This window comes from Aspergillus fumigatus, chromosome 6 (genome assembly GCF_000002655.1).
Source record: "Aspergillus fumigatus Af293 chromosome 6, whole genome shotgun sequence".
In the NCBI taxonomy this organism is placed as follows: Eukaryota; Fungi; Ascomycota; class Eurotiomycetes; order Eurotiales; family Aspergillaceae; genus Aspergillus; species Aspergillus fumigatus.
In genome coordinates this window covers 1,764,042-1,789,111 of record NC_007199.1, presented here as the reverse complement: position 1 = coordinate 1,789,111, position 25,070 = coordinate 1,764,042, and the positions used below count along the sequence as shown (strand labels likewise).

The 25,070-nt window shown below is 50.4% G+C and overlaps 7 protein-coding genes across 7 annotated transcripts; 3 read left to right on the top strand and 4 right to left on the bottom strand.

Moving 5' to 3' along the window:
• Positions 1-2,070: 2,070 nt before the first annotated feature.
• Positions 2,071-5,101, bottom strand: AFUA_6G07800 (putative C6 finger domain protein; the record flags this gene model as incomplete). Its single annotated transcript, XM_745578.2, has 6 exons — positions 2,071-3,189; positions 3,249-3,838; positions 3,895-4,084; positions 4,238-4,395; positions 4,460-4,572; positions 4,694-5,101. The coding sequence occupies 6 exons, from the start codon at positions 5,099-5,101 to the stop codon at positions 2,318-2,320; spliced, it is 2,331 nt and encodes a 776-aa protein (XP_750671.1). The 3' UTR covers positions 2,071-2,317.
• A 3,496-nt stretch (positions 5,102-8,597) lies between these two features.
• AFUA_6G07790 (uncharacterized protein) lies at positions 8,598-9,094 on the bottom strand. Its single transcript, XM_745577.2, has one exon. It carries the CDS (start codon positions 9,011-9,013, stop codon positions 8,708-8,710), a length of 306 nt encoding a protein of 101 aa, XP_750670.1. The 5' UTR covers positions 9,014-9,094; the 3' UTR covers positions 8,598-8,707.
• A 420-nt stretch (positions 9,095-9,514) lies between these two features.
• AFUA_6G07780 (copper fist DNA-binding domain-containing protein) lies at positions 9,515-12,527 on the top strand. Its single transcript, XM_745576.2, has 3 exons — positions 9,515-10,384; positions 10,455-10,628; positions 10,684-12,527. The coding sequence occupies exons 1-3, from the start codon at positions 10,309-10,311 to the stop codon at positions 12,045-12,047; spliced, it is 1,614 nt and encodes a 537-aa protein (XP_750669.2). The 5' UTR covers positions 9,515-10,308; the 3' UTR covers positions 12,048-12,527.
• Positions 12,528-13,887: 1,360 nt separating this feature from the next.
• On the bottom strand, positions 13,888-15,439 carry AFUA_6G07770 (putative alanine aminotransferase; the record flags this gene model as incomplete). Its single annotated transcript, XM_745575.1, has 2 exons — positions 13,888-14,142; positions 14,189-15,439. The coding sequence occupies 2 exons, from the start codon at positions 15,437-15,439 to the stop codon at positions 13,888-13,890; spliced, it is 1,506 nt and encodes a 501-aa protein (XP_750668.1).
• Positions 15,440-17,063: 1,624 nt separating this feature from the next.
• Positions 17,064-18,675, bottom strand: AFUA_6G07760 (proteasome regulatory particle lid subunit RPN7; the record flags this gene model as incomplete). Its single annotated transcript, XM_745574.1, has 3 exons — positions 17,064-17,256; positions 17,310-18,136; positions 18,217-18,675. The coding sequence occupies 3 exons, from the start codon at positions 18,673-18,675 to the stop codon at positions 17,064-17,066; spliced, it is 1,479 nt and encodes a 492-aa protein (XP_750667.1).
• A 1,206-nt stretch (positions 18,676-19,881) lies between these two features.
• On the top strand, positions 19,882-22,664 carry AFUA_6G07750 (putative MFS phospholipid transporter (Git1)). The gene is made up of 5 exons (XM_745573.3): positions 19,882-20,506; positions 20,583-21,181; positions 21,246-21,264; positions 21,316-21,897; positions 21,968-22,664. The coding sequence occupies exons 1-5, from the start codon at positions 20,321-20,323 to the stop codon at positions 22,061-22,063; spliced, it is 1,482 nt and encodes a 493-aa protein (XP_750666.2). The 5' UTR covers positions 19,882-20,320; the 3' UTR covers positions 22,064-22,664.
• A 174-nt stretch (positions 22,665-22,838) lies between these two features.
• On the top strand, positions 22,839-24,395 carry pex11 (PEX11 family protein). Its single transcript, XM_745572.2, has 3 exons — positions 22,839-23,203; positions 23,339-23,816; positions 23,874-24,395. Exons 1-3 carry the CDS (start codon positions 23,137-23,139, stop codon positions 24,034-24,036), a joined length of 708 nt encoding a protein of 235 aa, XP_750665.1. The 5' UTR covers positions 22,839-23,136; the 3' UTR covers positions 24,037-24,395.
• Positions 24,396-25,070: the final 675 nt, after the last annotated feature.

Genomic DNA, 25,070 nt, shown 5'->3' with positions numbered 1-25,070 from the left:
TCGAGACCAAGGTATATGAACCAGTCAAAAATGGGTAGGAGGATTGGAGCACTTATTCTAGAATAGAAGAACGAACACTTATGAGAAGGACTTGGGTATGACTGCCTGAGGCCATCTTGTTGCTGAGCCTCTCAAGTTGGCCATGCATCCCAACCATTGTGCATCTGCTATTCGTTTATCATAGGGCTTCTTATGAGATCCGCCTGCTACCCGGTGTAATTAGACCGGATTCCTTATCCTTCTATACCTATCAGTAGGAACGAAGGAACATCCTAATGTATCATTTTTCTCAAAGAGTTCATGATTCTACTGCACTCGCTCGGTTGTCTCTCGCAAAGTTCTCTCATACCACAACCAGCGTTCATCATAACGGCCCATTGAACTGGAGCCATGTTTTCAGCAATGGAGACATTATATGTTGCTTTCACAAGGCTTCAGGTGGGATATCTTCAGCTCAAAGCCCAATCTTTCTGAGAGTGTTTCAGGACCAGAATATCGTGGTATTTTCTCACAATCTTGGAGTCCCTTCCGATGTTAGCACTAGTTAACCCGTTCGATGACTTAACAATTGAAGGAAGAAGTCGATCTTGGGCACTTCATCCAAGAAACCTCTACGCATCACATGTTGGGACAAGGCGCCCACCCCCGGCCCATCTTCGCGGTCGTCGTCAAGTCGCCTTGTCTCGCAGTGAAATATCCAACAGGCAACGGATTCGTGAGTAACACGCACCTCATGTTGAGCCTTCCTCTCACGCAGTCAAGATCCGCCGATTCCAGCTAAAGTTCTCTTCGGACCGCGACTTCTACACAGCTCTGGCAGTCCTGAGCGAGATCAGGTGTCCATTCTCGGAGTCAAATGCTGGCTCATCACACCTCTCTCGAAGACCAACATCCTCGCAATGGCATTCACATTCAGGACCGTCTAGCCGAGGCATTAGAGAACCCTTCCCCCCCGGCGCGAGCGCAACCTTGTTCCCAGTCCTACCATCCGCTTCTGCACTAGGAAGTGCATCGAACATCATTGCCGGTAGCGCTGCACCCAGTCCACACGTCAACAAACTCTTGCTAACACAAGTCTTCCGACAGCGTCTTCGCTACCTCCATCTTCATCTGGAACAGCTCAAGCAACGGCTCCAGACGCAAGTGGAACAGGATTAACCAGCAGCTATACCGAACTAGAAGCAAAACAACCTCAACGAACCATAGAATCACACACCGAAGAACAGCTTAGACCCAACGCTCCAAGTGCTCCCCCCAAGCCGACCACCACAGCAGCCTGCCATGATATCACAATACTGAACCAGCTCCTCCCTCCAAAAAGGGAGTTGCCATTCTCAAATCCGCTAGCGAAGAGATCGCGTAGAACAGCGAAGGAACCCTTCACCTCAACCCGGTCTGAGACACTCAGCGCAGGTGATCAAATCCCTGCAACCACGGAAAACGATGCAGCAACAGCAGAACCATCCTCGAGTCAGGCCCCGGGGACGAAAAGGCCCACCAAGAGACAAACAGCAACACCTGGTGCACTGAAACGTTCAATCACCTCAGTCCCACCACTGACACTGGCGGGGGAGCCGTCTACTCAACCCATCCAGTCTCTAAGCTTCCTCGCGCAGCCTGCCACCATACCCATACCTGGTACTCCGCAAGTGAACATACACGGGCAGAACCCCATTTCTGAAAGCAGGAATAATATAGGTCACCGGTGCGAACAGCAAGAGCCTACCCCATCAGACCTCTCCTCGTACCTTTCTGCGCCTACACAAGAGCGTACAGCACGGTTGGAGAACTGGATCTGTCAGAATCTCGAGAACGATGGGTTTATCAAACTTTGTCAGGATGTAGAGGGTATATGGAGGCGGATTGCATTTGGGAGCTGATGGCTTGTTCTCTTCATTTCATTTCTCTTCGTAATTGATTCCATCCAGTCCGCGTTACATACCAATTCTTGAACGCGAGGTCACAGACTGAGGACAAGGGTGTTGAGACTATCCTGTTATGTGACAGAATGATCAGGCGTGTATCGAACAAGCATTCGTTATTACTTTTGTCATGGTGATGGGCACACGTAGAAAAAAACAACTTTAGTTCTGGGAGAAGTTATCCAACCTAAGTGATAATAAAAGTACAAAGTATCATGAGTCAAATGAATTACATCAATAGCAAACAGAAACAGCGTTGAAAGCCTTTTTCACACAGACAAGGTATAGATCAGGCTAAGAGGAAGCAGATACAGCATATGAGATGAGATTAGGAGAACGGAGCCGAACCTATCGATCAGTCAAAGCATATGGCATTGCCGAGGATGGCCCCGACCTTAGCGAGTTCGACGGTAAATCAACCCCGAAAAGACATTTAAATAACCCTCTTTGGTAAGAAGAGTGAAGTCGACGACTACACGGCTTGCCTGGTGCGCAGACGACGACGCCAGATGGGGCGATGTCGTGTTGACGTTATTCTCGGTCGAGGCAAGCGGTGGTGGCGAAGACGAGCTGGCAGCCACGGATCCCTCGGCGCCGACGGCGAGATCCGCCAGATGTTGAAGGGAGCGCTGCTCGTTTGGACCCATGACCGGGGGGGCTGTAGAGCTGGTTTTGTTCACGCTGGATTCCTGATGCTGAGGCTCCTGGGCTCGCGAACGCCTCCAGTCTATGAAGATGCGGATCTTCGAGTCCCAGCCAGGTGTGGCGTAGATATTTTCGAACTCAGTAGCTTCGGCAGACACCTTCGCGCGGCGGTCCAGGATCTCTTCAACCTTCCTCAGCGTGTCCCAGCACTCATTTGTGTGTTCCGGTAGAACAGTAGCTTCGAGCAAGGTCATGGAAGCTAACGCTAAGCTGTGGAGATCAAAAGGCGTCGCAGGGCGGGACTCCATAGTCGCTTTATGCAGCTCATTGATAACCTCCACCGCGCAGTAAATAATCTCATAAGGGCTGTAGACAAAGATATGCCGTTTGATGAGCAGCCGGACTGTCCAGTAGAGTTGGTTTTGCAGGCTTTCGAAGAACCCGTGCGATGGTGTTTCTTCGGCTGCATCATAGGGCTTCCGGAGGTCCTCAATCTGTCCCAGACGTTCGAGAGAAGCAACCAAATTCGCACCGATCATGCGACCCAGTCCAGTATTCGATTGGCACACATTGTGCTCCATGGCGGCAAGAGTGACCATTTCGACCAGGAACGAAGAGTAAGCTAAGAACAATTGGTGTTAGCAACCAATAACAGTTATTAGATAATGTGGTAAGACGTACCACCAATCCCTGCGGTGACAGATCCAAGAACGCGTTCATCTTCCCGACCACCTATCTCCTGGTTCACCAAGACGCTCAGATCGGCTACACTGATGGCATACCACCGCGCCAGTATAGCTAGGGATACCCAACTGCGCCTCACAAGATTTGCATCTGAGTCCACGTCGGCGTCTGAGGACCGTTTAGCCTTCAATTGATCAAGACTCTTCGCCATATCAGAACCGAGTTTCGTGGCGGACTGAATCAAAGAATGTTTAGGCACCCCATCTTTGAGGACAATGTTCTCGGGACCACGCGAGTCACAGTCCAGGATCATGAGCAGCGTAGCCTGAAGCCATACCAGGTTGACGGCAGTTGGACGAACCAGAGCCGGCTGCCGAGTGTAATATAACAGAAGATCCTGCGCATTATCAAACGAAGTCACTCTCTCGAAGGTGCTCAGCACCCGGTCCAAGTTCGTGCGCGTCACAGTGTACAGAGCGTACAAAAACACTTCCTGGACCTCGCGACTGCATTGATGGAGAATCTCTAGCAGCCGGTCCTTCGAATGCGGCAGGATTGGGAAGATGGTGTGAATCTTGGCATAGTAACTGCCTATAGTCAGCTATCATACTGCAAAAGGATAGACCGCTATGAAGAAACATACGCATTGAGAGCACCTCCATCGACGTCCAAAGGCGTCATGTCCTCTTCGATACCGTGTTTGGACACGTCCGGGATGTCAAGGCCATGTGGAATCTCATGCTCATTTGTTGACCAGAACAGGTTTCCAGGTTTGGGTGCAGTGTTTCCCATAACCGAAGAGTTCATTGGATCTGTCGAGGTCTCGCCAGCATCTATCAAAGTCAGTCTAGTAACATCACCTTGTGCAGGTAAGGCAGACAAACCGAATGCATTCTGCGAACCTCTGGGGTTGAACTGAGGCTGAGAATAAGATGTATTGGGTAGTCCAGCCGGCAGTCCCTCAAAAACAGAATACGTCCTCTTACGTCCAATAGAGCCGGCATCCATTGGTGGGGAGAATTCCTGGTAGGGTCGGGGAGGCGACACCTCATTCATGGCCTGGTACTGCATGTCCGGGTGCACCATAGCAGGCTGCATCTGACTTTCGAGAGTGTGTAGACGCTCCGCAAGTTCCTTGATATAGCTGATAACCCATGTCAGCAACTTCGTTCCTACATGCCGAGTAGCAGATGGCGCTGCCTTCTCACCCTTTGCTAGGACCACGTTTCATGGGCACACGACTAAATTGGCAAGCAACGCCGAGTCGACGACAATTCGAGCACGTCTCGACCCCAGATTCAGAGCTTGCATCGCAGCGGACCTAGCGAAGCATCATGTAAGCCCTCCGAACGATAGTGAGGCGTCGCGAAAAAAAAAAAACAAAACAAAACAAAACAAAACGCGAAAGCCAAAAAATACTAAATGAGGTATAGAACTCCTACCTTCTTGCGTCTACACTCATCGCAGGCCCGAGAAATCTTCGACCTCTTCCTTCTAGCGCTCTGGTCTCCATAACTCAGATCATGATTCGGATCGACGCCCACCTGCTGACCGGGAGTGAACTGCAGCATATGTTGTTGGTGTTGGTCCGGCGATGAAGGGCGACCCATATCAGTGGCACCGGGGTTGGACGAGCCCATAACCATCGATTGGCCGTGATGCACGCCGTTACTCGAACCGTCGTTCAGGCCTGGTCCGGAAGTCTCGCGCGAGAGCTCGGCGGACAAAAGTTCGTCGGCGGTCAACTGGCGATTTCCATAGTACGGCATGGAGCCCTGAGCCATTTGCGCCGCGTTGGGAGACGGGTAAGATGTAGCCGGAGGCATATCAGAATGCTCGCGGGAGTTCATTGCGTCTCTAAAGTAGATAATCACGCCTAGAAGGTGGGTGTTGATGGTGGAGCGAGGCTCCGGAGTGATGACGGAAGGAGGTAGTTGGAGGACGGAAGGACGCGAGTGACAGCACGCAAGGTTTTACAGGCTAAAATTGCCTGGGCGGAGAGGCATGTTGAAGGGGCTAGCGCCGTGTGTCCTCGGCGCTGTGAACTTGACGCAGCAAGCATGATCGCGCGACAAATTTGATAGAGTCAGGAACAATTCGAGCTTGCGATCGCATGTGGGATTGATGATATAGTTTCACACCTTCGGGATGATCGCGCCAACGCGGGGGTCCGGCTTTTTGTTTCTGCGTCCAGCGAGCGGATTAATACTATTTCCCACCGGCCCAGACTCTACTACATTAACAACATCTCGAGGGGACCGAGATGAATTAAAGATGATTCTACAATTGGGAGATGGCATCTTTGTGGGAAAGAGGTGGCTCCCAAGCCTTAGGAGTCCCTCCAGCGCTGGTCAATACTAATCGCGTCCATCGTGATATGTGAGGCGATTGTGCAAACTCAACTCTCGCCCATGTGCAGACGATTGAGGTACCACAACACAGCACAATATGAAAATATATGCTCGCAGCTTATTCTGTTACCTTCTTCTTCTTCTTCTTCTTCTTCTTCTTCTTCTTCTTCTTCTTCTTCTTCTTCTTCTTACAATTGAAACATATGATGTTATGGTTCTCTGTGCTGAGAAATAGCTGTCTCAGATTATCGTCTTCGCTGACACCAAGTTGGGGCTGGCCAATATGTCTTCCGATGGGTCGACCCTCCAAGGCCTCTCCCCACGCCTCTGATTCATGAAGATCGAGGTACGACGTGGGTTGACTCTATGAGCTGGATATAGAGGACCTCAATTAGAAGACGCAGAGCGATTCGTGCCAGCGAATAGCGCCTTATGGGTATGGTGCAAATCGCTCAAACCTTGCTTAGCAGGTAGCCTATCAAACAGCATGGAAACCTGTGCCAGAAGCTTCACTGATAGTGCTATGGTTTTGAATGTGCAATTCAGCCCTTTCAGGCCTAGCTGATGCCTGGCTTGAGCACGTCTACGACGGAGCTGTCTTGCCTCTCTGTGGACTCGGTAGATAAGCAGAGGGGCAAAGGTAACATTGCTGCGTTGTTGCAAAATACTTGTGAATATCTCTATAGGCTCATTGCGGTCTGTACGGAGAAAGGTGCATAGTCCGATATGAGACTTCTACAGTCATATTTATGCATCTGAGGTGTAGCTATCCATTCACCATATGCTACAACCAAGTATGTTCTCATCCCCCGTTCTGGCATCAAGGTATCTGTCTAGTTCAGGAATTTGGCGATCAAACACAACTAGTATGGCACTTATGAGCTAGTAGAACTAATAAGACACCGCTTCACGCTCTGCTCCGCGTCTGTCCTCCAGGGCGAGCTGGTTCGTCCATGGAGCGAAACCGGCGCTGAATAGGCCGCGCTTAGCGCGCTGCAAGGAAGCACTGCTATCGTTCCAAGCACATCAACGTTGACGAGGACACACTGGCCGTTTCAGAACCTAAGGACTTAGATTGAAGAAATGTTGAGGTCGACAAAATACAGCCTGATCCAAACGAAGCAAAGTATTCTATCCCAGGTTTGCTACAGTGTCAAGATTCCTGTCAGCCAAGGGCGCTTGTGACGTATCAGGTTGAGTGGGAAGATATTTTTGCCTATCGTCTATGAACGGATCAACTGGCCAACACTTGGGTTACATAATGCCATCGTTCGCTGTCGTGGATGAGTTGGCCATGCCTTCTCTGGATCATTCAAAGTTGTCAAGAGACATTCGTGATTCCTTGGCCCCGTGTACTCACAAGTACAGGTCTCGACAGTTATTTCCCATTTTCGTATGACGTTGAAACGAAGGATCGTATCTTCCCAATGGGCAGGTATTTATTTCCCGTACATTGATCATCAGATAGAACTGCTTGGATGCTCAGACCTTGGGTCTGATGTTACTCCTTCGGATGTACCTAGGTCCCTACAGACTTACAGAATAGTAGTAGATACCACTGTCCCTGATTTGTTCTAAGTGCCATATTTCCAAGGTGCCAACATCGTTCAGTGGCCAACAGAGGCCTTGTAAAGACCAAAATAGGGACGAGGAGTCGCTAACGACTGTCCGCTGATTGTTCGCCGGGTAGAAACCAGGATGGGGCACCGAAAGCCCCGGTTTTACCCTTGCCGGGTCACCGGGTGACTATGATTGGCAGAGGGAGAAATCGAACGACGCAGATCAGGGCCCCGCCACATGACCGTCTGCCCCCAGTGCGCGTAGAAACGACGGAGTACTCCGTACGGCCTTGATACCTCCAGGTAACCAGTTACTACGAAGTAAAGGACCCATCCAAAGAAAGCTGCAAATGCCCCAAAGGAGAAGCTGTGACGCCATCCTGCAGTTTGTCGTGCGCCAACCAGGAGAATTACCGGCGATTCTTGTCAGCGTTGTTATTGATCGGATCATGAATCCTATATGTAATAGGAACGGTTGGACGTCTTAGCGTTGGTGTCCCTAGGAAGGTAAGACTGGACAGTCAGCTGGAAGGTGAGCAAAACAGGCTGTGTTTAAATGTACGGTACGGAGTACAGCCCTGTAAGTAAGGTACTACAGATGGCTGCATAATCGACGGTAGGTAGTGGTAGGCCTGCATCTGATGCCATCCGGACAGTCATCATGAGGCAGCAATGTGTACTTCGGCTGTAGGTCTTCTAAAGAGACTTTGATGGAGTGACAGGAGACGAGGAATGGACAAAAGGCTGGCACAATAGATTTAGTCAACCATGGCTCAATGCGACTTCTTGTCCAGGCGCACGTTTCTCCACCCATGGACTCGTAGGAATTGGTTGGCTGTGGTTGTTGGCTTCTTCTGCATGGAAGATGACCATAGGTTTTCTAGAAAATGGGTGGCAATCAGCGGTTGAATCTTCCGGTTGTTATTGGGCAAATGATCATCTACGCACTCCGTAACCAAAAAGACAATGAAGGATTAAACAGATTTCCTGTGCTCGATCATGGCGCTCTTTTCATACTGAAGTTTTCGAAGTTTGCAGCTGGATCTCATCCACAGAACCTTAGTCCACAACTCTTTTGCACTGGCGCCTGGTCAATCTGGAGATCTTGCGGGTTGCTGCCCCAGGATTTCGTAATATTATTAATGGGATCCATCGACCAGCACAATTTTGGATGGACTCCAAGACTTTCATATTTCTTGGGATTCTCCACCCATGCTGAGCCCTAAGACCTGGATAGTATGTGTATCACGTAAACTAGGCTATCAGGTCTGACCCTCAAAAGGCCAAGAACGCGGAGGACTGGAGACGCTGGGGAGGCTGTCGCCTCCAAAAGTGTCTGGTAGATAGTGCACAGGATTTTCATGTCAAAGATGTCGCTACACATTGAAGTCGTCTCTTATGTCAACTGGGATTCTCAGTCAAGTGTTACATGGGGCTTTACCAATCGAGAGCGTGCCATTGTACCTGGCTAGATTTTACACGTAGAACAATTGACAGCAGTGACATGTCCCATACTACACGATGCGCCGTTAATACTCGTCCATCTTCAATCTAGAGAATAGCACCAGAAGCGGACCAGACAAGGCTGGTCAGGGAAGGATTTGAGGTCCATAACAATATCAATCGTGAAGGCAAGAATTTTCTTCCAGAAAAGTGATGGATGAGACCAATAATGGCAGCGGGCCACACAAGTCCACGAACTGTGTGTTGTCCATGGATCCGCTTCGAGGACTGTGGTGGGTGGACCAGAGCACGAAGTATTCCAATTTTGCTTGCTTGCACCATGTCCACACAAGGGAGAACAGTCAAAAAGAACCAATACATTCCTCAGATCGTAAGGAGTACTCTTCATCGTTCCTTCTCATCGTCAACATCGTGGTCTTGCCGGTCAACGGAATGTAGAATCAACAAGGCTTGACAACGTGTTTCAAAAAGTTAGTTATGTTGGTTATTAGCATTTTTGTGTTAGTCACTGAACTTGTTAGTCTGTACCAAATGAGCTTAGCGTGGTATTTCCTCGGGACCAGCCGTTCATTGGGGTCTAGCCTGTTTCATTATGTAATATACAGTAAGGTAGATTGGAGATTTCAAGTATTACCGTACATACGGATGGCCACAGCAGCCACCCACGCAACTTTCTGCCTATGTCAGTGGGAGTCTTCCATTACCTTCGCTGCAGCCTTGCTTAATTTTACTCGACCAGGGCGGTACCTGGGTGTTTCTAACATCCTGTTACCTTCCGACATTACGTATTGTGTCGTAACTGTAAGATATAGTATGGGAAACTTTGTTCCAAAGTGCAGCAAAAAATCCACTAAGGTACTGTTGCTGTACCTGTCTCTCTGTGTGTGCGCCTCCCCAATGTTCCCCCCCCCCCTAACACTAAAACTACCTAAGTACTTCAGCCCCGGTCCTCCCCTCCTCTTCCTACCTCTTCTTCTCCTCTCTCTTCCTCTCTCACAGGGTTATATCACAATCCTACCCGTCATCGATCGTCTTTTCCCTTTTAATTTGGCCGCCACAGCCGGTATTTGGTGTCCTGTCTCACGGCCGGCGCCAAACGGTGCGTAGGCTTTGGCCCCCCTTTCTCCTCTCCTCCCCTCTCTCCTCAAATTGATTTTTGCGTTCCTCTCGGTGGTTTCTTCCGGTTCCTGGTTCCTGGATACTACAGTTTGAACGACACTACAACCTCCAAGAATAACCCCGATTCCGCTCATCTACCTAACTCCCGGTCTCCCTCTTTTCAATTCGACTGCGACAAGAATTATACCCTCAGCTGTGACTCAACCCTTATTCAGGTGGAACGGCGTTTCTGTGACATTAGTTCAGGTGCATTGGGAAAATTCAGTTTGGAGATACCCCTGCTTTGTTGGAGTTTCCCTTGGTTCTCTGTCGGTCCGATCGCCTTGTCGGACCGCACACACAATACTCGAATCTCGCCTTGACGGCCCTTTCGATTCGTCCCGACAGGGCCTCCTGTTCGGCTTTTACCTCATCGCTCTAAATTTGCCAAAAAAAAAGGACCCGTCTAGTAGGACTCGAGAGACCGTGCTCTCTCTTTTCCTCCCATCTGCACTCAAATCCCCCTTGAGATTCAAATTGTCACTCGTCGCGAGTCGTCGCATGTTTTCGACCCAGTAAACCGCGATGCTCATCGATGGCGAGAAGTGGGCTTGTGAAGCTTGCGTCCGGGGTCACCGAGTCAGCAGCTGTCACCATAGTGGTAAGTGACACATTCCTCGCAGCAAAGGACATCACCGATCAGGGTGGCTGACATACCTTGCCAAATATAGACCGCCCCTTGACCCACATCAACAAAAAAGGCCGTCCAGTCTCTCAATGCGCCCACTGTCGCGGCTTACGCAAGTCACGGACAACCCACACCAGGTGCGAGTGTGGTGATAAGAAGAAGAATAGCCACAAAAATGATTTAGATCCCAACGCTGTTGACAAACGGGATCTCAAGCGTGAGCATGTTGGCGATGGCACATTGGTTCAGTATTTCTGATTAAGATTTTACAGAGGACTCCCGTCCAAAATGTGGCTGCACTCATGGTCAGCGCTGTATCTGCGCGCTGAAGAAGGAACCCCATCTAGATACTGTTCCGGAAACTGGCCTGCCTCCGCATCCGCCTGCAGCACCGTCGGAGCAGCCAAAGAAGCCGCAGTTGACTTCAGCCAAGTCGGAAAGCACGCTCACTATCTTCCGCGATGGTCACCACAAGCCGGCTCACAAGCATAATGACATGGCACACAAGTGTGGTCTGCCCTACACAATCCCGCGCTCACATACCATCCACACTACGTCCGATGTTCCGCGCCGATCGGTTGAATTTCTGCCTTTGACTGAGCCCACGTTTCTGGAGAAGGCCTTTACCAGCCAAGTGCAGTCGGAAACGCAGTCGAACGGTTCGCAACAGCGACTTGTCAATTCTGAACATGGATCGCCCGATCATGGTCCAGCTGCCGCTACGGAAGATATTACCACGACGGTACCTCCGCTCGACATGTCTTCCTTCTTCCCTCAAGCTCAGCCGTCTATGGGCCAGTCTTCTGGCGGCGCAGCGGAGTCAATATCAACGCCCCTGGGTCAGATCCCCTTGAATCCGCTTGATCCTGTCATGACCAGCATGCCGCCTCTCGATGTCTCGTTCCCCTCATTTCCGACAACGACTGCGACAACGTCGACATCCCCAGTGACCTCCCTGGCGCTCCAAGATCCCTACAAGGAGCCTTTCTTCGCATCGCCCGACAGCGACCTGCCGCTGAACTCCGCTGCCTTTAGCGCGCCTCCGGTCGATTGGTCCAATTTCCCTCTGTATTCCTCAGATATTCCCACTGCGACCAGCACACAGGCTCCTTCCTACGCGAGCTTCGACTACAATTCGATGGCGCCCGGATTCACCGCCCCGTCCTCGTCTGGTGACATCTCCGAAGCTGAGGATTTTGGGCCGCTGTCGGGTCTGGGAAATACTAGTGGCGATCTGCATGATATGCACAGTGCCAGCGATGGTTCGGATTTCGATCATTTCCGTATCAGCTCCGCCTCCTCGTTCATTGGCCTGCCGCAAGCTCAGCTGTTGTCTTCAAACAACCTTGAGGCGATCGACATCGACGAGTTCCTCAAGTCCGCCAACGAGTCGACTGCCGCCTTGGAACATCAGCTACAGGCCAGCATGGGGGTAGAACCTAAGCCCGTCCCTGCGCAAAACACCTTTGTCCCTTTGACTGATGCAGACACCTTCAAGCCTATGCCTGATTCGACGACGAGCCTGCCGATGACGACGTCTCCTGCGGAGACCATGTGGCCTACTGCGATGTTTGATTCCAGTGCTCCGTCCATGGATGACAGTAATGGCAACTTCTATACCCCGCCCTGGGTATAAAATTACTAGTGCATCGTCTGCTCGGTATTGTCTTTCCAGCTTCCCTCGATCTAGTTGCGGCTACCTTCTCCTCCACCACCTCCACACCGTCTGAGTGACGACCTCCGCCCTCATGACCTTGATGAGAGATGATGTTTATTTCCTAACTATTTTTGACATTCATTTTGTTCGATTAGCGCAGCTCCGAATCGTCTGACGCTACCCCAGCATTTCAGATCTATATCAAGATTCCCGTTCAATTTTCATTTTGCCTTTTACTGTGCAGTCGCTGGCTCTGTATATCCCAAGACCACTGCATCGGCAATGGTTTGACTTTGTACTCATCTACAGACCAGGCAGTCGTGATGCCCCCTGTCATGGTGGCTTGCTATTCCGTGTCATTGCATCTATAGATATCCTGCTCCACCAGTGTTTGGTGGTTTCATGCAGTCCAAAAGATTCTGGTTATGCACAATAGATTTGATCGTGATTTGATCTGCGTTTAGTACGATCCACAAAGGTAAAGGTACAGTACCTAGTTGCATGTCACGTATTGTTCTGTATGCGTCTTCTGCATGGACCAAGGTAGCCACCTCGACGTACAGGAGCACAGTGCCCGCCGGTATCCTGCCACATCAAGTAGCGGTGTGTATTCCGGAGTATTATCCACCTACCAACCCAGCGACCGATGGAATCGAGAAGTTTATTGTCAATGTGAGACTAGTAATGATGCAATTCGCAAATGATTATGCAGCTTCTGAATACTCCGCGTGATGAAAAGGGAAGCGTACGAACACTCCTACCAGTGGAGGGTCTCGAAAGCTACCGCCGCAGGGATGACCCACGGTGGCCTTTCTCCGTACATATTACAGGGATACGCAGCGCAGTAACGCACCAACACAGGTACGAATGGAATGCGCTGCAAGGCTGGGGTGCTCGCATCCAATTCCAGTTCCAGTTCCAGTTCCAGTTCCAGTCCAGTTTCAGCTTCAGCTTCAGCTCAGCTAGCCTGCTCCGCTAACTGCACTGTCTGTGCTTTTTGCTTTTGCATTTCCCATGGCAGACGCGACACGGCGCCGGTTCGCATGTGGGTGGGATGCAGAATGCAGACGCAGGAGCCTTGCGTCGGGATTACTTATCTGCTATGAACTATTTATTCGTAGGGTGACTTTGCCTTGAGCCTTGTTGCCTTGATTGACTCTGAGGAGGGGCGCTTTGCTGAGCGGTCAGGCGTTACCCTCCTCTTTTCCCTGTAAGGGAGGCCGACAAGCTTTGCGTCAAGGCTTGTTATAGCTTGGCGTTTGGCATTGGCTTGGTTCTGGTGTTGTCTGCATCGCATGGATACGTAACGTACCTCCCAAGGACGATGACGCAGGGCAATGCGACGCATGCCAGGTAGCACCGCACACTGCATCCCTTGTTGCCTTTGGCTGTCTCTCTCTGTCCCGGCTCTGGTGCCGTACAGCCGTGGTTATGTGTTGCGTTGTACTAAAACTGTCGCGTCAGCAGTTCTTACCTAGTTTCAGGCCTGATTTCGAGGGTACTAGCATTGGGGAATTCTAGAGACTGCGTGGTTGGTCCGGTCGCTCGGGCATTTTCGGTGTGTTGTGCTGCATGCCTACCTCCTTGTCGTGGGTCGCTTGGTTGTTTGGGATCCACATACAACGTAAGATAAGGCGAGGTTCGGCCGAGACGAGTTATACGACTTCCATGTCTACATACAGGAAATAATGCCCGACAGCTATATAATCTGCCTTCTATATCATTTTGACTTCCAGGGTATCCACCACATGCCTCGCTGCATGTGTTCCTATATTATCAATCGAAAAAGAAAGAGATTCGTAACAATCCAATGGGATGGCTATTTATACTTGGCCATGAACTCGGCGTGGAACTTGACGATCCGCTCGACCCAGTCAGTGCCGGGGGCAAGGAAGGTTGTGCGGAAGTGGAGCGTGTTCTCCTTCTGTCCAAAGCCGGAACCGGGGACCACGCAAACACCCGTTGCGTCGAGGAGGCGCAGACAGTAGAATTCGTCGGCGTTCCGACCTTCGGCAGCGGCGGCTTCGACGGCCTTGGGGGGCAGGGTGATGCTGGGGAAGAGGTACATGGCGCCCTACGTCATGTTAGAGACAGTTGGACCAGAATAGGGGATAACATACCTGAGGCTCCTGGCATTCAACGCCCTCCATCTGCTTGAAGGCTTCGTACAGGGCGAGGGCACGCTTGTGTAGGCCATCGCTAATGCTGTTGTACTCCTTCTGATACAACTCGTAACTGGGCTCGCCCTTCTTGGGTGGGTTCACCATAAGTTCGACCAGGCACTGACCGATCACCGGCGGGCACAGCATAATGCTAACAAACTTGTAAATCTCGGCCGCGACCAAGGGGTCGAATCCGACGAGTTCAAAGTAACCGCCTCGGTGACCGCATTCGCCCACCATACCCTTGGACACACTGTGCAGAGAAGCAAGTTCGACATTGTCGTACTTGCCAGGCACCTCCTGCTGGAGTTGGCGCAGTCTCTTCTTGAAGGATGTGAACTCGCCCACGAAGACGTTGGTCTGGTACACCTCGTCGGCGATGACGACCAGCTTCTCCTCGGCGGCGATGTCAAGCACGCTCTTGATGTCCTCGGGGCTGAGCGAGGCACCCGTCGGGTTACCGGGGTTGATGACGACGATAGCACGAACCTCAGTGCCCTCGGCCTTGGCGCGCACCAGAGATTGCCGGATGGCCTCCACGTCGGTACCCCAGGCCTTGTCCTCCTCTAAATGGTATGGGACGCACTGTGCATTGAGAAGGGACAGGGTGGCGGTGTACAGAGGATATTGGGGAATCGGCACAAGGACACCGGCGGTGGGACCGTTGCAGATGACATTCAGCAGCGTGCTAACACCGGACGACGCACCAGCGCAGAGGTACAGGTCTTGCGGGTTGGCGGGGAAGCCATCACGCTCCTCGATGAATTTGGCCACGCTCTCCCGAATTACTGGTGCTCCCTGGCTGTGACTGTAGGCACCGACGCTCTGAATGTCCGCAAGAAGCTTCTTAGCCCGGTCAATGACGTCCTGGTTGTAGCCGAAAGACGACCGCAGGACCTCCGGTTTTTCAAGCAATGCGGTGTTCTCGAGAAGACTGAGTACTTGACGGAAGAAGGTGATGGGTTTTTGATCCAGCTGCTGGGGGTTGCCAATATTGGCGAAAATGACACTGTCAAAGGGCAAAGACTTGTCTCCCTTGGCCAATCTCACACGGTATTCCTCCGCCTTGACGGCAAGCTCACCACGGACAGCATACTTGGCCGCCTTGACGTTGGGATTGATATTATCGGCACGGAGACGACGAGGGCCGAGATCAGAAGCGGTCCGCTTGGTGGTATATGGCACGGTCATGGTGGGTTCTGTGATCATTCGCGACTACGGGTCAGTTTTCTGTGGTAATGGCGGCCCCTCGAGATCAAGTCATGCATTATGTACCTGAGAACCGAACGATTGACTCAAAGGTGGGGTGGGTACGGAGTAAAAGAGACGCATTTGTCACGAGATGAGGGGAAAGGACGTGGCCGTATGCCAAGTGCCAGACCATACATTTATTGCCTCATAAAGAACAGCATCCAATGATGGTTCATGGTTGGCTGATCGGACGATTTTCGGGGCCAAACGGAGCTAGGGAGAGTCTCCCGAAAGCAAACCGGAACATACCTGGAGAGGTCCTGGGGCTAGAGACCCCCGCGGGTAGCCCTACCGCCCAGCAGAAAGCCTGATGGCGCGGTGACCGAATAGTCGGCCGGGAAACTGAACGTCCCAACACCAACGGAGATGGCCGCATGCGAGATGCGAGCCTAAGCTGCCAGGTCATACTGCGCTTCTGGTCTTAACGGGTCAATGGAATGGCTTCCTCTTCTTTTCGTTTCGTCTCCGCACGTGGGATGCGAAGAAAGACCTGACAGTAGCGCTTTGCGCTCTTCCTCTGCACACAAGTATACACAGTAGAGAGCAAAGGAAGAAGCAAAAAAAAAAAAAGTCCGTCTGGACAAATGACCCCCAATCTGCGGGAAAAACACACGGTGAGCGAATTTCTGCAGGCGGTGAGTTAAAACGGTCTGGCCCTTGTTGGCTCGCTGACTCAGCACTGCCTTTCGCGGAAATCGTCGGACTGTTAGGGACCGACAGATTGAGAGATTGGGTAATAGTTTGCCAAATTATGGGGTATATCATCGAGTCACCAACGTGCCATTGCTTTTGGGTTAGAAGTTCATCTGCCGGGTTTCCGTCCCCGTGCTAGAATCAGAGTTGGAGCAGCCCGGGGTTCATCCAAGGTTACGTTCTCGCATCTTGCACCTCGATCTTCCCTAGCCTCATAAATACCTAATTAGGAAAACAAAAGGAAAGTGGTCCATATCTGCGTCTGAAACCTGGTTGGACCGTAGTTATCGTAGTGCATACTGCTCACCACCCTTGTTGACAGTATTAAACTATAGATTCAAACATCGTCAGCCTATGCATATATCCTCTTTGAAGAGCTTCTAGAAGGTGCCCCTGTAGAGCGAGTTTGGTCTAAGTCCGACGAGAGTTGACTCGGCATGTCCCCTGCTGCCGGACAATAATGATACAATAATTCCTTATTAGACTGGTGCCACCTGATGGCGCGAGATGCAATGATAAACGTTCAACTTACTCTACCTGTCAGCCTATAATGTGGCAAGACGCCTCGATGAACCAGATTCATTCAACGATGTATGGGAGTCCTGTGTGTACATGACTGGCGCTGAGCTGACGCCGCGTTGACTTGACGACCCCAAGATAACTATCTGCGGTCAATGCAATTACAAATCACTAAGCTGGTTAATCGTGTACCAGATCAGACCATATCATGCGATTGGATCATGTTGTCTTTGGTCATTAGCTGTATGAGACGGCAGCCTCGCAGGCTTTTGCTCTATCAAATTCAAAAGTAGACAGACATCAATTGCTGCATCCCCCAAATGATCAAGTTCGCCGCGTCAATGACTAAACGTGCCAACAGATCATTTCTCTAGCTTCGTTCGCTCCCCCGTAGCCGCACAGCCTGGCCGTACTTCTGAAGCTTCGTGATGAGGGCATCACCATGCTTGACCAAATCAGCATACTGCTTGTTCTTGTCGTCAGGCCGGTTCGTCTCAATGATTCCATTCACTCGGTCGATGGTGCACGCGATACGGTTGCTGGCGATAAACTTGGCCAAATCCCTGCATTCCCAAATCAGTCATTGTATGATTAAACACAACTGGTGGCATCTTACCGATCCAGGAAGTCGACAGTGACGCCAAAGGCATTTGCCATGCTGTTCAACCCAACCACCCGGTAGCTTTGAAGCAGCTGCTGGTAGGCCCGGAGTCTCATCTCGCGAACGAACCAAGCCCGGTGCTCATACAGGTACCGATCCTGCGTGAGAAAATTATCTTCCACGGCCGCCAATGCCCGGAAAAATGTCCGGTAGTTGCCGCTGTAAAGGCTATCAACCAAGTTGGCGAGAGGCGAAAAGTCAATGGGGGCTTCTGTCTCGGCCTGAAGGCCAGAACCTGTTCCCAAGGTGGTCAAGTTGATTGCGGTGGTGGCGGTGCCTGGAGTAGCCGTAGATACCGATGCATCCTTCATCTCCTCATCCCGAGCACCTTCTCCAGCGGAGATCTCGCCAGTCAGAGCAGCCAACCTGTCCTCCCCAGCTCCGAGGATTGCCTTGATTTCAGGGGCGTCCACGACCTTTGCTTTGAAGTCTACTCGCTTGAGCGACAACGAGCCCGCGAGGACCGAATAGATGACCAGGGCAGAATAACTGCACAGCTCGTAGCTTGTAAATGTAGATAGACTATCGAGGAGAAGAGGAGCCGCGAGGTTGTAGGAGCGAACAGTGAGCAGATGGAGGCCCTTGTAGGCCTTAAGACGATTCCTCCGATCCCAGTCACCACCACTCTCGATCAGAGTATCCGCCTTCTCGATATTCTTCTTGACGGACACGGCATCGCCAAAGAAGAGGCCAATTCGAACCATGGCAAGAACGAGATCAATTTTGGTTCCGAGAAACGTTGTCTTCTCAAGGAGCGCTTCGTGTGACTCGATAGCTTTGTCCTAGAGGATACAATTGTATATCAGTATTCAACCACTGACAAGCCTCATTGATAAACTGCTTTATAAGATTGTCAACGCACCTTATCTCCTACCCGTGCCCAGAATTCGGCACGCTTTCCCCGCGCGGCCAAGACCTCAGTCTCACCAGCTGCTTCTTCGGCCTCGTCTTCTTCCTTCTGGAAGGCTTCTAACTCTTTCTTGTTATCCTCAACCAGAGACTGGTACAGCGCTTCATCCCATGGGAAATCGATCTTCTGTGATGGCTTCCGAGACGCCAGCAAGTTGGAGGTAATCAAAGGCTTGTTCGACCCGTGGGTGCTGTGCTGAGGTACACCTTCGCCAGAATGGTTCAGAATGCCTTCAACGGGATGTGCAAGGTGTCGGTAAAAAGGAGCCATCTTATGCTCTGAGATTGCATCCTGAATTCTCTTCAGTGACGTCTGTCGTATTGTCGGGGAGCATGATGGGTTGGAAAGGTTGAAGACATGCTGGGCGAGGGTGAGATCAGGGAACTTGATATACTGCGGATCAGACCCCATAATGGCGATGGGATGAAGGAAACTATGATAAGAGATGGATGAGACCGAGGAAGAGAATGGCGGAAATAGGTCTTAGTGAGTAGTAACGATGCTTGTGTAGGTAGGTCTGTTGACGGGAATCTGGTCGCACCAGATACATCACCTAACATAGCTGAGCTCATCTGGATCAAAGAAGTTCCGCTCCGAGGCAACTGTTGTCCTCCATCGTTGGTCCAATGTGTACTGAATATGCGGCAGTTACTATACTATTAAAAAAAAATTGGATAAAACAATTCGCTTCTAATTGATGATCCGACGTGTCTCTCTTGTTTTTTGAGAATGGATCCCGGACTTCAGGTTTGAGTACAGTGTTCCTCATCTGTTCTCTCCGCAATATATTTTCAAAGCTACCAAAGGATCACAGTCTCTAGTGATAAGTACTCTGATCATTCATAGGCGCAGATGGAGCTGGTCAAATTAATTCTTATAAGCTCCTGGTCTCTGACACAAGTTGCAAGTAATGAGGTTACAGGCTCCAGCTTCACAGACTCGACCCTTATGATCAAAATGAGCATTGTAGACCTCCAGAATGTCCTGATAGAAACTTGCAAGACCGATACAGGATACAAGCGTTATCTGTTGTCGACATTTTAAGCGTCAAAACCAACACTGTACATAACTCACTGAAAATTTCCTCGAATCTTGGGCAGAAGCAAGGTATTGTTGGATTATGATAGGGATTAAACACCGAGGTACTATGTAGACTGTCTGGCTCCGGTCTTATCTTTCCCTTAGTTGATACGACTGACTCCTAGTGTCCCACTAGAAGAATCAACTTCTCTGAGGACAGGGACTTCGAGATAATCTATTATGTCAATGGCACAGCGAGAGTACGCAGTTAGTTCCTAGAAGAATGCGCTTACAGTCGGACTAGTAGATCAGTACGACAATATCCAATGCATCTGCGGTCTGTACTCATCTTTAAGTAGCCACCTGCGTTGCTGATACTCCAAGTACATAACGCAAACACAGAGTATACTGTAGCTCTACAGCATCCCATGGAAAGCGCAGCACATGGCGCACGGTACTCAGCTTCTTGTTCGACCAGGTTCGACCGACTTCAGATTGATTTTGTGGGTGTCCAATAACAATACAAATTAAGGATAAACCAACTCACTCTTAAGGCAAAGCTTAGCCTGTCTGTTAGGAAATTGGCCCCACTATATCCACCCCGATACTACGGTATCTTAAAAGATTAAATGCTGTTGGACGATGAAAGCCTTTGCTTCCAACTAAGATGCACAAGACTGGGAAACGGGTAAACTGATTCAGAATGGCGCATCATTAGTGGTTAGAATCGGTCTTTCAAGATGCTTTTCTCACCATGTGCCCCTTTAGGGCGATTCTGCCTCCTCTTTCCAGCCTTGGACTTTTCCTCTTCCCTCACGTTTCCCTTCTGTGGCCTTTTCCTCTGTCTTCCATTTCAATCCTTTTCTTTTCTTGGGAGAGGTTTGGCAAGTGACTGAGATCTGTTGGCGCAATTCTCGTGTCAGCAAGGACAATCTACCTAACTCCTTGTTCCGTTCTGGCACCCACTTCTAAATAACCATTCTTGCGCTGTTGTAAACACGTCTAAAGGCCAGACTGCTACATCACGCGCTGAGAGATGATGGCTTCCAAGGAAGACACCCAGCCTTCTCCTGCGATGACTCCTGAGAAGACCTCGAAGTCTCTTGATCCAATACCCATCGAAGAGATACCGCTGGAGAATACTCAGAAAAGCCGCTGGGAGCGTAGTTGGCCAACCATTGCTTGCGGCGCCGGTCTCTTTTCTGACGGGTATCTCAATGGAGTATGTGATACGCTCGGTTCTCAATATCATGTTCAATTGACCACCAATGAGACTGTTTACTGACTTTGTCACTTAGGTCATTGGGCCGGTCAATACTATGCTAAGCAAGATTTACCCTGACACGTACAAAAACTCTCCTGCCAGTAGGAATGTCTCTTCCATCGTCTTTGCAGGAACCGTGCTTGGTCAACTTATTTTCGGCTATGTCAGTGATCATTGGTCGAGGAAATGGGCTTTGATGGTCTCCACGGTGATTTTGATCATTTTCAGCGCGCTCTCTGCCGGCTCCTACGGAGCTCATGGTAGCCAAGCTGGTTTGTTCGCCGCTCTGACCGCGTATCGGTTCTTCCTAGGAATCGGAATAGGTGGGGAGTATCCTGCAGGCAGTGTAGCAGCAGCGGAAAGCACGGGCGAGCTGAAGAGCGGCCATCGCAATCGCTGGTTCATCATGTTCACGAACTTCCAGATTGACTTTGGATTCGTCGTCTCTTCTTTTGTTGCCATGATTTTGATGTTGATATTTACGGAGAACCACATGCGTGCTGCTTGGCGTGTGGCTCTAGGACTAGGCGTCATTCCGCCTCTCAGCCTGTTCTACTTGCGATTGAAGTTGGACGAGCCGGAGGAATTCAACAGGCAACGCATGCACAAGTTTCCTATTTGGTTAATTATAAAGTAAGGCCACTGACGTCTCTCCCTGTCCGTTTCTTCACAGTCGCTGACCTTTGTCTCTACCCAGGTACTACTGGAAGCGCCTGGTTCGGCCCCTTCTCCTGCCCTTCGCGTGGCCTTTTAGCTAACTATAGCAGCTTGTGGTCTCCCTGATTTGGTTCATCTATGATTTTTCGGCCTATTCGTTCGGCATCTACTCTTCCGAATGGCTTTCAATTATCCTGGGCGACAGCGCTCCTCTCTGGAAGACCTTTGGGTGGAGCACAGTCACCAATCTTTTCTACATTCCAGGTTCTTTTTTGGGTGCACTGACGAGCGACTGGATCGGTCCGCGCAACACTTTAGCTCTCGGAGTTGCCCTGCAGGGTATCGTCGGCTTTATCATGGCTGGTTGCTACGTATATCTCCGGGAGGCAAAAAATGTTGCTGCGTTTGTCGTTGTCTATGGCATCTTTTCATCTCTTGGTGAATTCGGACCTGGGGACAACATCGGTTTATGTGCTGCAAAGACCAGTGCAACTTCCATCCGTGGCCAATACTACGCTATTGCAGCCGCATTTGGCAAGATAGGCGCTTTTGTTGGCACTTATGTGTTTCCGATAATCCAAAACAACGCTCCCAATGACGTGCGCCAAGGACAAGATCCTTACTTTGTTAGCAGCTCCCTATGCATCTTCAGCGCATTTCTGGCCTACTTCTTGCTGCCACCTATTGGGCAGGTATGTTCTTGACTCGACCATGGGCTTTGCCGCTGTCATCCCAGGATAAGTCACTGATACCGCTTCATAGGATACAATTACCGAAGAGGACGCCAAGTTCCGTGCTTACCTCGAAGCTCAAGGTTATGATACCTCAACTCTGGGGAATCACCGTCCACAACATTGATCCATCTCCTGTGTGCTTTACTAACCCTTCAGCATCGTACCTTGGACATACCGTCATCGCCCACCAATCTGCCCATTGACTGAGGCCCATTTCCCTTTGCCAGCCCTCTACTGCAGCCAATAACCGAATGATTCGCCCGCAACACTCAAGGAAATAGAGCTAGCCACCTGTTCGATAAGACTGGAAAGACCACAGTCTCCCCCAAGCGACCTGCCAGCCAGTTACTTCGAGCCCCGAGCAGCATAACAGCCCAATACCCCAAGAAAGTCTATCGGTAGAAAGCGCAGTCCCTTGCTGACATTCCATGGGTTGACTCGGCTCCATAGCCAGAGACTTGTGATTGTCCCCTGCACGATGCACTATACCTCAAACCATAAAGCTTTGGCTCCAGAAAATATGGTACTTGATGACTCAGTTAATATCAACCACTTTGCAGTAGTCCGTATGCCGTTGGTCTGGGTTCGGTCAGCTAACATCACTTGCATGCTCTGACCTGAACTCGTCCAAGTTGATAACAAACGTGTCACGTGCCAAATATGGACAGCACAAGTGAGCCGCAGTAGAACTACACGCCGATGTCTTCTGCCATAATACCTAGCATTGTTCTAAATTTTTCTGGTATATGACGCGAATATGCTCACGCGTGCTGTACACTGTCTGACAAAGGGAGTACCGTGATACATAGATTGATTGTTTGATTGTTTCGGTTCACAGCTCGGAGTGTGATTTCCATACTCCGTTCCTCCACAAGATAGCCCAATGGATGAACCGAGGTTGATGGGGACAGACGGCGGGTGAATCCCTGGGGGTTCATTTGCCGACCATGAACCCATCCTCCCCCAGACGCCATTCCGTATCCTTCCTACTAATTTCTCCCCGTCTTTCCTTTATTCTTCCTTTGTTTGGGGGGTTTTCGTCTCCGTCTTGCTATCTTTCTTCACAGATCTTGTTCTTCGGGACCCTATCAGCTGGCCTGTCATCTCCTTAGTGGCACCTTGCCCTCTCAGAGACCGATAATCGGAGTATCGCCTAGGAGTAAAACGTTCAGAACGTTCAAGTCTTCATATTCGAAAATGGTTGCCGACGCTCTGGTTTATCACCCTGCTTTGGCGCACTACTTGCGCTTTGTCGCGACAACTGGTACGTCGTTGTCCTTCACCCTGATCATCGGAGGGTATCGGGAGTAAACGCGGAACTAGTTCGAGATGCCGTTGTCTTCTCTCGCAACCCGGTTCGATGACTCTCAAGGACGAGATGGTTGCTAATGGTCTACAGTCGGTCGTGACAAGATCTTGCGTACTCTACAGTACTTCTCCCGCTTCTATGCCTGGTACCTTTACCGCACCAACCGCCCCCAGTCCGCCATCGATCCCTACAATGCCATCAAGAAGCAGTTCGGCACAACACGAAAGATCCTCAGAATTGGAAAATTTGTGGAGCACCTCAAGGCTGCCGCGCTTGCCGCTGACAACAAGAGTCCCATCGATCCTGTGCTTCGGTACCTCGCCATCGGCCGCCAGCTCGGTTATGCCGGTTACCTGACTCTCGATACCATCACTGTCGTGGACGTGATCGGCGTTAAGAAGCTCGCTACCGCCAAGCGGTTGCAAGAGTCTGCCTACCGTTCTTGGATGGCGGGATTGGCCTGCAGCGCCATCGCTGGAGTCTACACTTTGTGGAGGCTGCAGGAGAAGGAGAAGACACTCGACCGTAAGGAGGGAGAGGGTGTCGTAGAAGCCAAGAAGCTCGAAAAGTATGTTATCGGACCTCAATCTTTATTTGATAACCATGGTATACTGACCGCTGCCAGGGAACGTGCTGCCGCCCGTATCCAGCTGATCTCCGACTTGTGCGACTTGACCGTTCCCATCTCCGCGCTTGGCCTCGCCTCCCTCGATGATGGTATTGTGGGCATTGCCGGTACTATCAGCAGTTTGATCGGAGTGTGGGCGCAGTGGCGTAAAACCGCATAGATGAACGCGACCGATTGCCGTTCTCATTGAGCGGATGAAGTCGGCTCTTGAGTGAGGCACAGAGTAGTTTTGGCTTGTTCAGCCAAACGTTGTGCGATTCATACACTTATGGATTCAGGTCCTTCGTGTCCGAGCAGTGCGATGAGTGTTCGAAGGCGAGAATATTCTCTGCCTTAGACGAGATTTCTTATTTACATTTTTGGGCTTCTCGAGCTCAATTTGACGGTTGAAGCCACGTCCCGCCACCCGTTGTCTTTGATGAACGTATGTAACTTCTATTGAGTACACCTTTTCTTTCACGTTACATAGTTATCAATGATATGCCTTTAAGTCCTTACCCTGCCGACCTCGAATGATATATCTCGCCCTTGCAGAGATCTATCAGATGCTACTCCGTAGACAGACGCAATTTTTGCTTATGTTTTGCACGCATCATGTGATACACGGATGTTCACATGCGGATACTTGCGTTTGACCTGAGGTGTCAAGGGGTACTGGCGGCGGATGCCAACATTGTTTGTGCGTATGGAATTACACTTTCGTCACTACTTTATTTTCACCTCTGTCGCTGTCAATTTGGATTCAATTTGAGCACTGACTCAATAATAATAACCCCACGTTGTAATACCACATGTGGTTTTTAGTTCTCTTCCCTCATCGGGTTATTGGGTGGGACGCGAGAAGAACCACTCAGGGAGAGGTCACATTGGCTGATTGCCATTGCAGGTTATTGGTAATCCATCCACTCCATTGTAGATAGTTTCTTTCTTCGGTGACTAGTGACTAGCCGATTGAAGGCGTAGTGTCATGTCTTCTGCTGATAACGGTTAGAGCGAGGCCGATTGACTCAAGCTCGAGTTTCACTCTCGGCATGCCGCAACTACCTTAGTTATGTCGAGTATGTCGGTTCACCACAGAACGGACCATAAACAACGATGAAGCAAACCAGACTTACTAGCTTATAAACTGGGGATATCAGCCATTCTCCGCGACATTTCTCCTTCATCCTTACTGGAACAATGATATCCTGCAAG

Coding starts and splice junctions, on each gene's coding strand:
- AFUA_6G07790 (XM_745577.2), bottom strand. CDS start 9,013: ATGAAGAGTACTCCTTACGATCTGAGGAATGTATTGGTTCTTTTTGAC.
- AFUA_6G07750 (XM_745573.3), top strand. CDS start 20,321: ATGATGGCTTCCAAGGAAGACACCCAGCCTTCTCCTGCGATGACTCCT. Junction 20,507..20,582: donor CTGACGGGTATCTCAATGGA/GTATGTGATACG, acceptor TTTGTCACTTAG/GTCATTGGGCCGGTCAATAC. Junction 21,898..21,967: donor TGCTGCCACCTATTGGGCAG/GTATGTTCTTGA, acceptor ACCGCTTCATAG/GATACAATTACCGAAGAGGA.
- AFUA_6G07780 (XM_745576.2), top strand. CDS start 10,309: ATGCTCATCGATGGCGAGAAGTGGGCTTGTGAAGCTTGCGTCCGGGGT. Junction 10,385..10,454: donor CAGCAGCTGTCACCATAGTG/GTAAGTGACACA, acceptor TGCCAAATATAG/ACCGCCCCTTGACCCACATC. Junction 10,629..10,683: donor TGACAAACGGGATCTCAAGC/GTGAGCATGTTG, acceptor AAGATTTTACAG/AGGACTCCCGTCCAAAATGT.
- pex11 (XM_745572.2), top strand. CDS start 23,137: ATGGTTGCCGACGCTCTGGTTTATCACCCTGCTTTGGCGCACTACTTG. Junction 23,204..23,338: donor GCGCTTTGTCGCGACAACTG/GTACGTCGTTGT, acceptor AATGGTCTACAG/TCGGTCGTGACAAGATCTTG. Junction 23,817..23,873: donor GAAGCCAAGAAGCTCGAAAA/GTATGTTATCGG, acceptor GACCGCTGCCAG/GGAACGTGCTGCCGCCCGTA.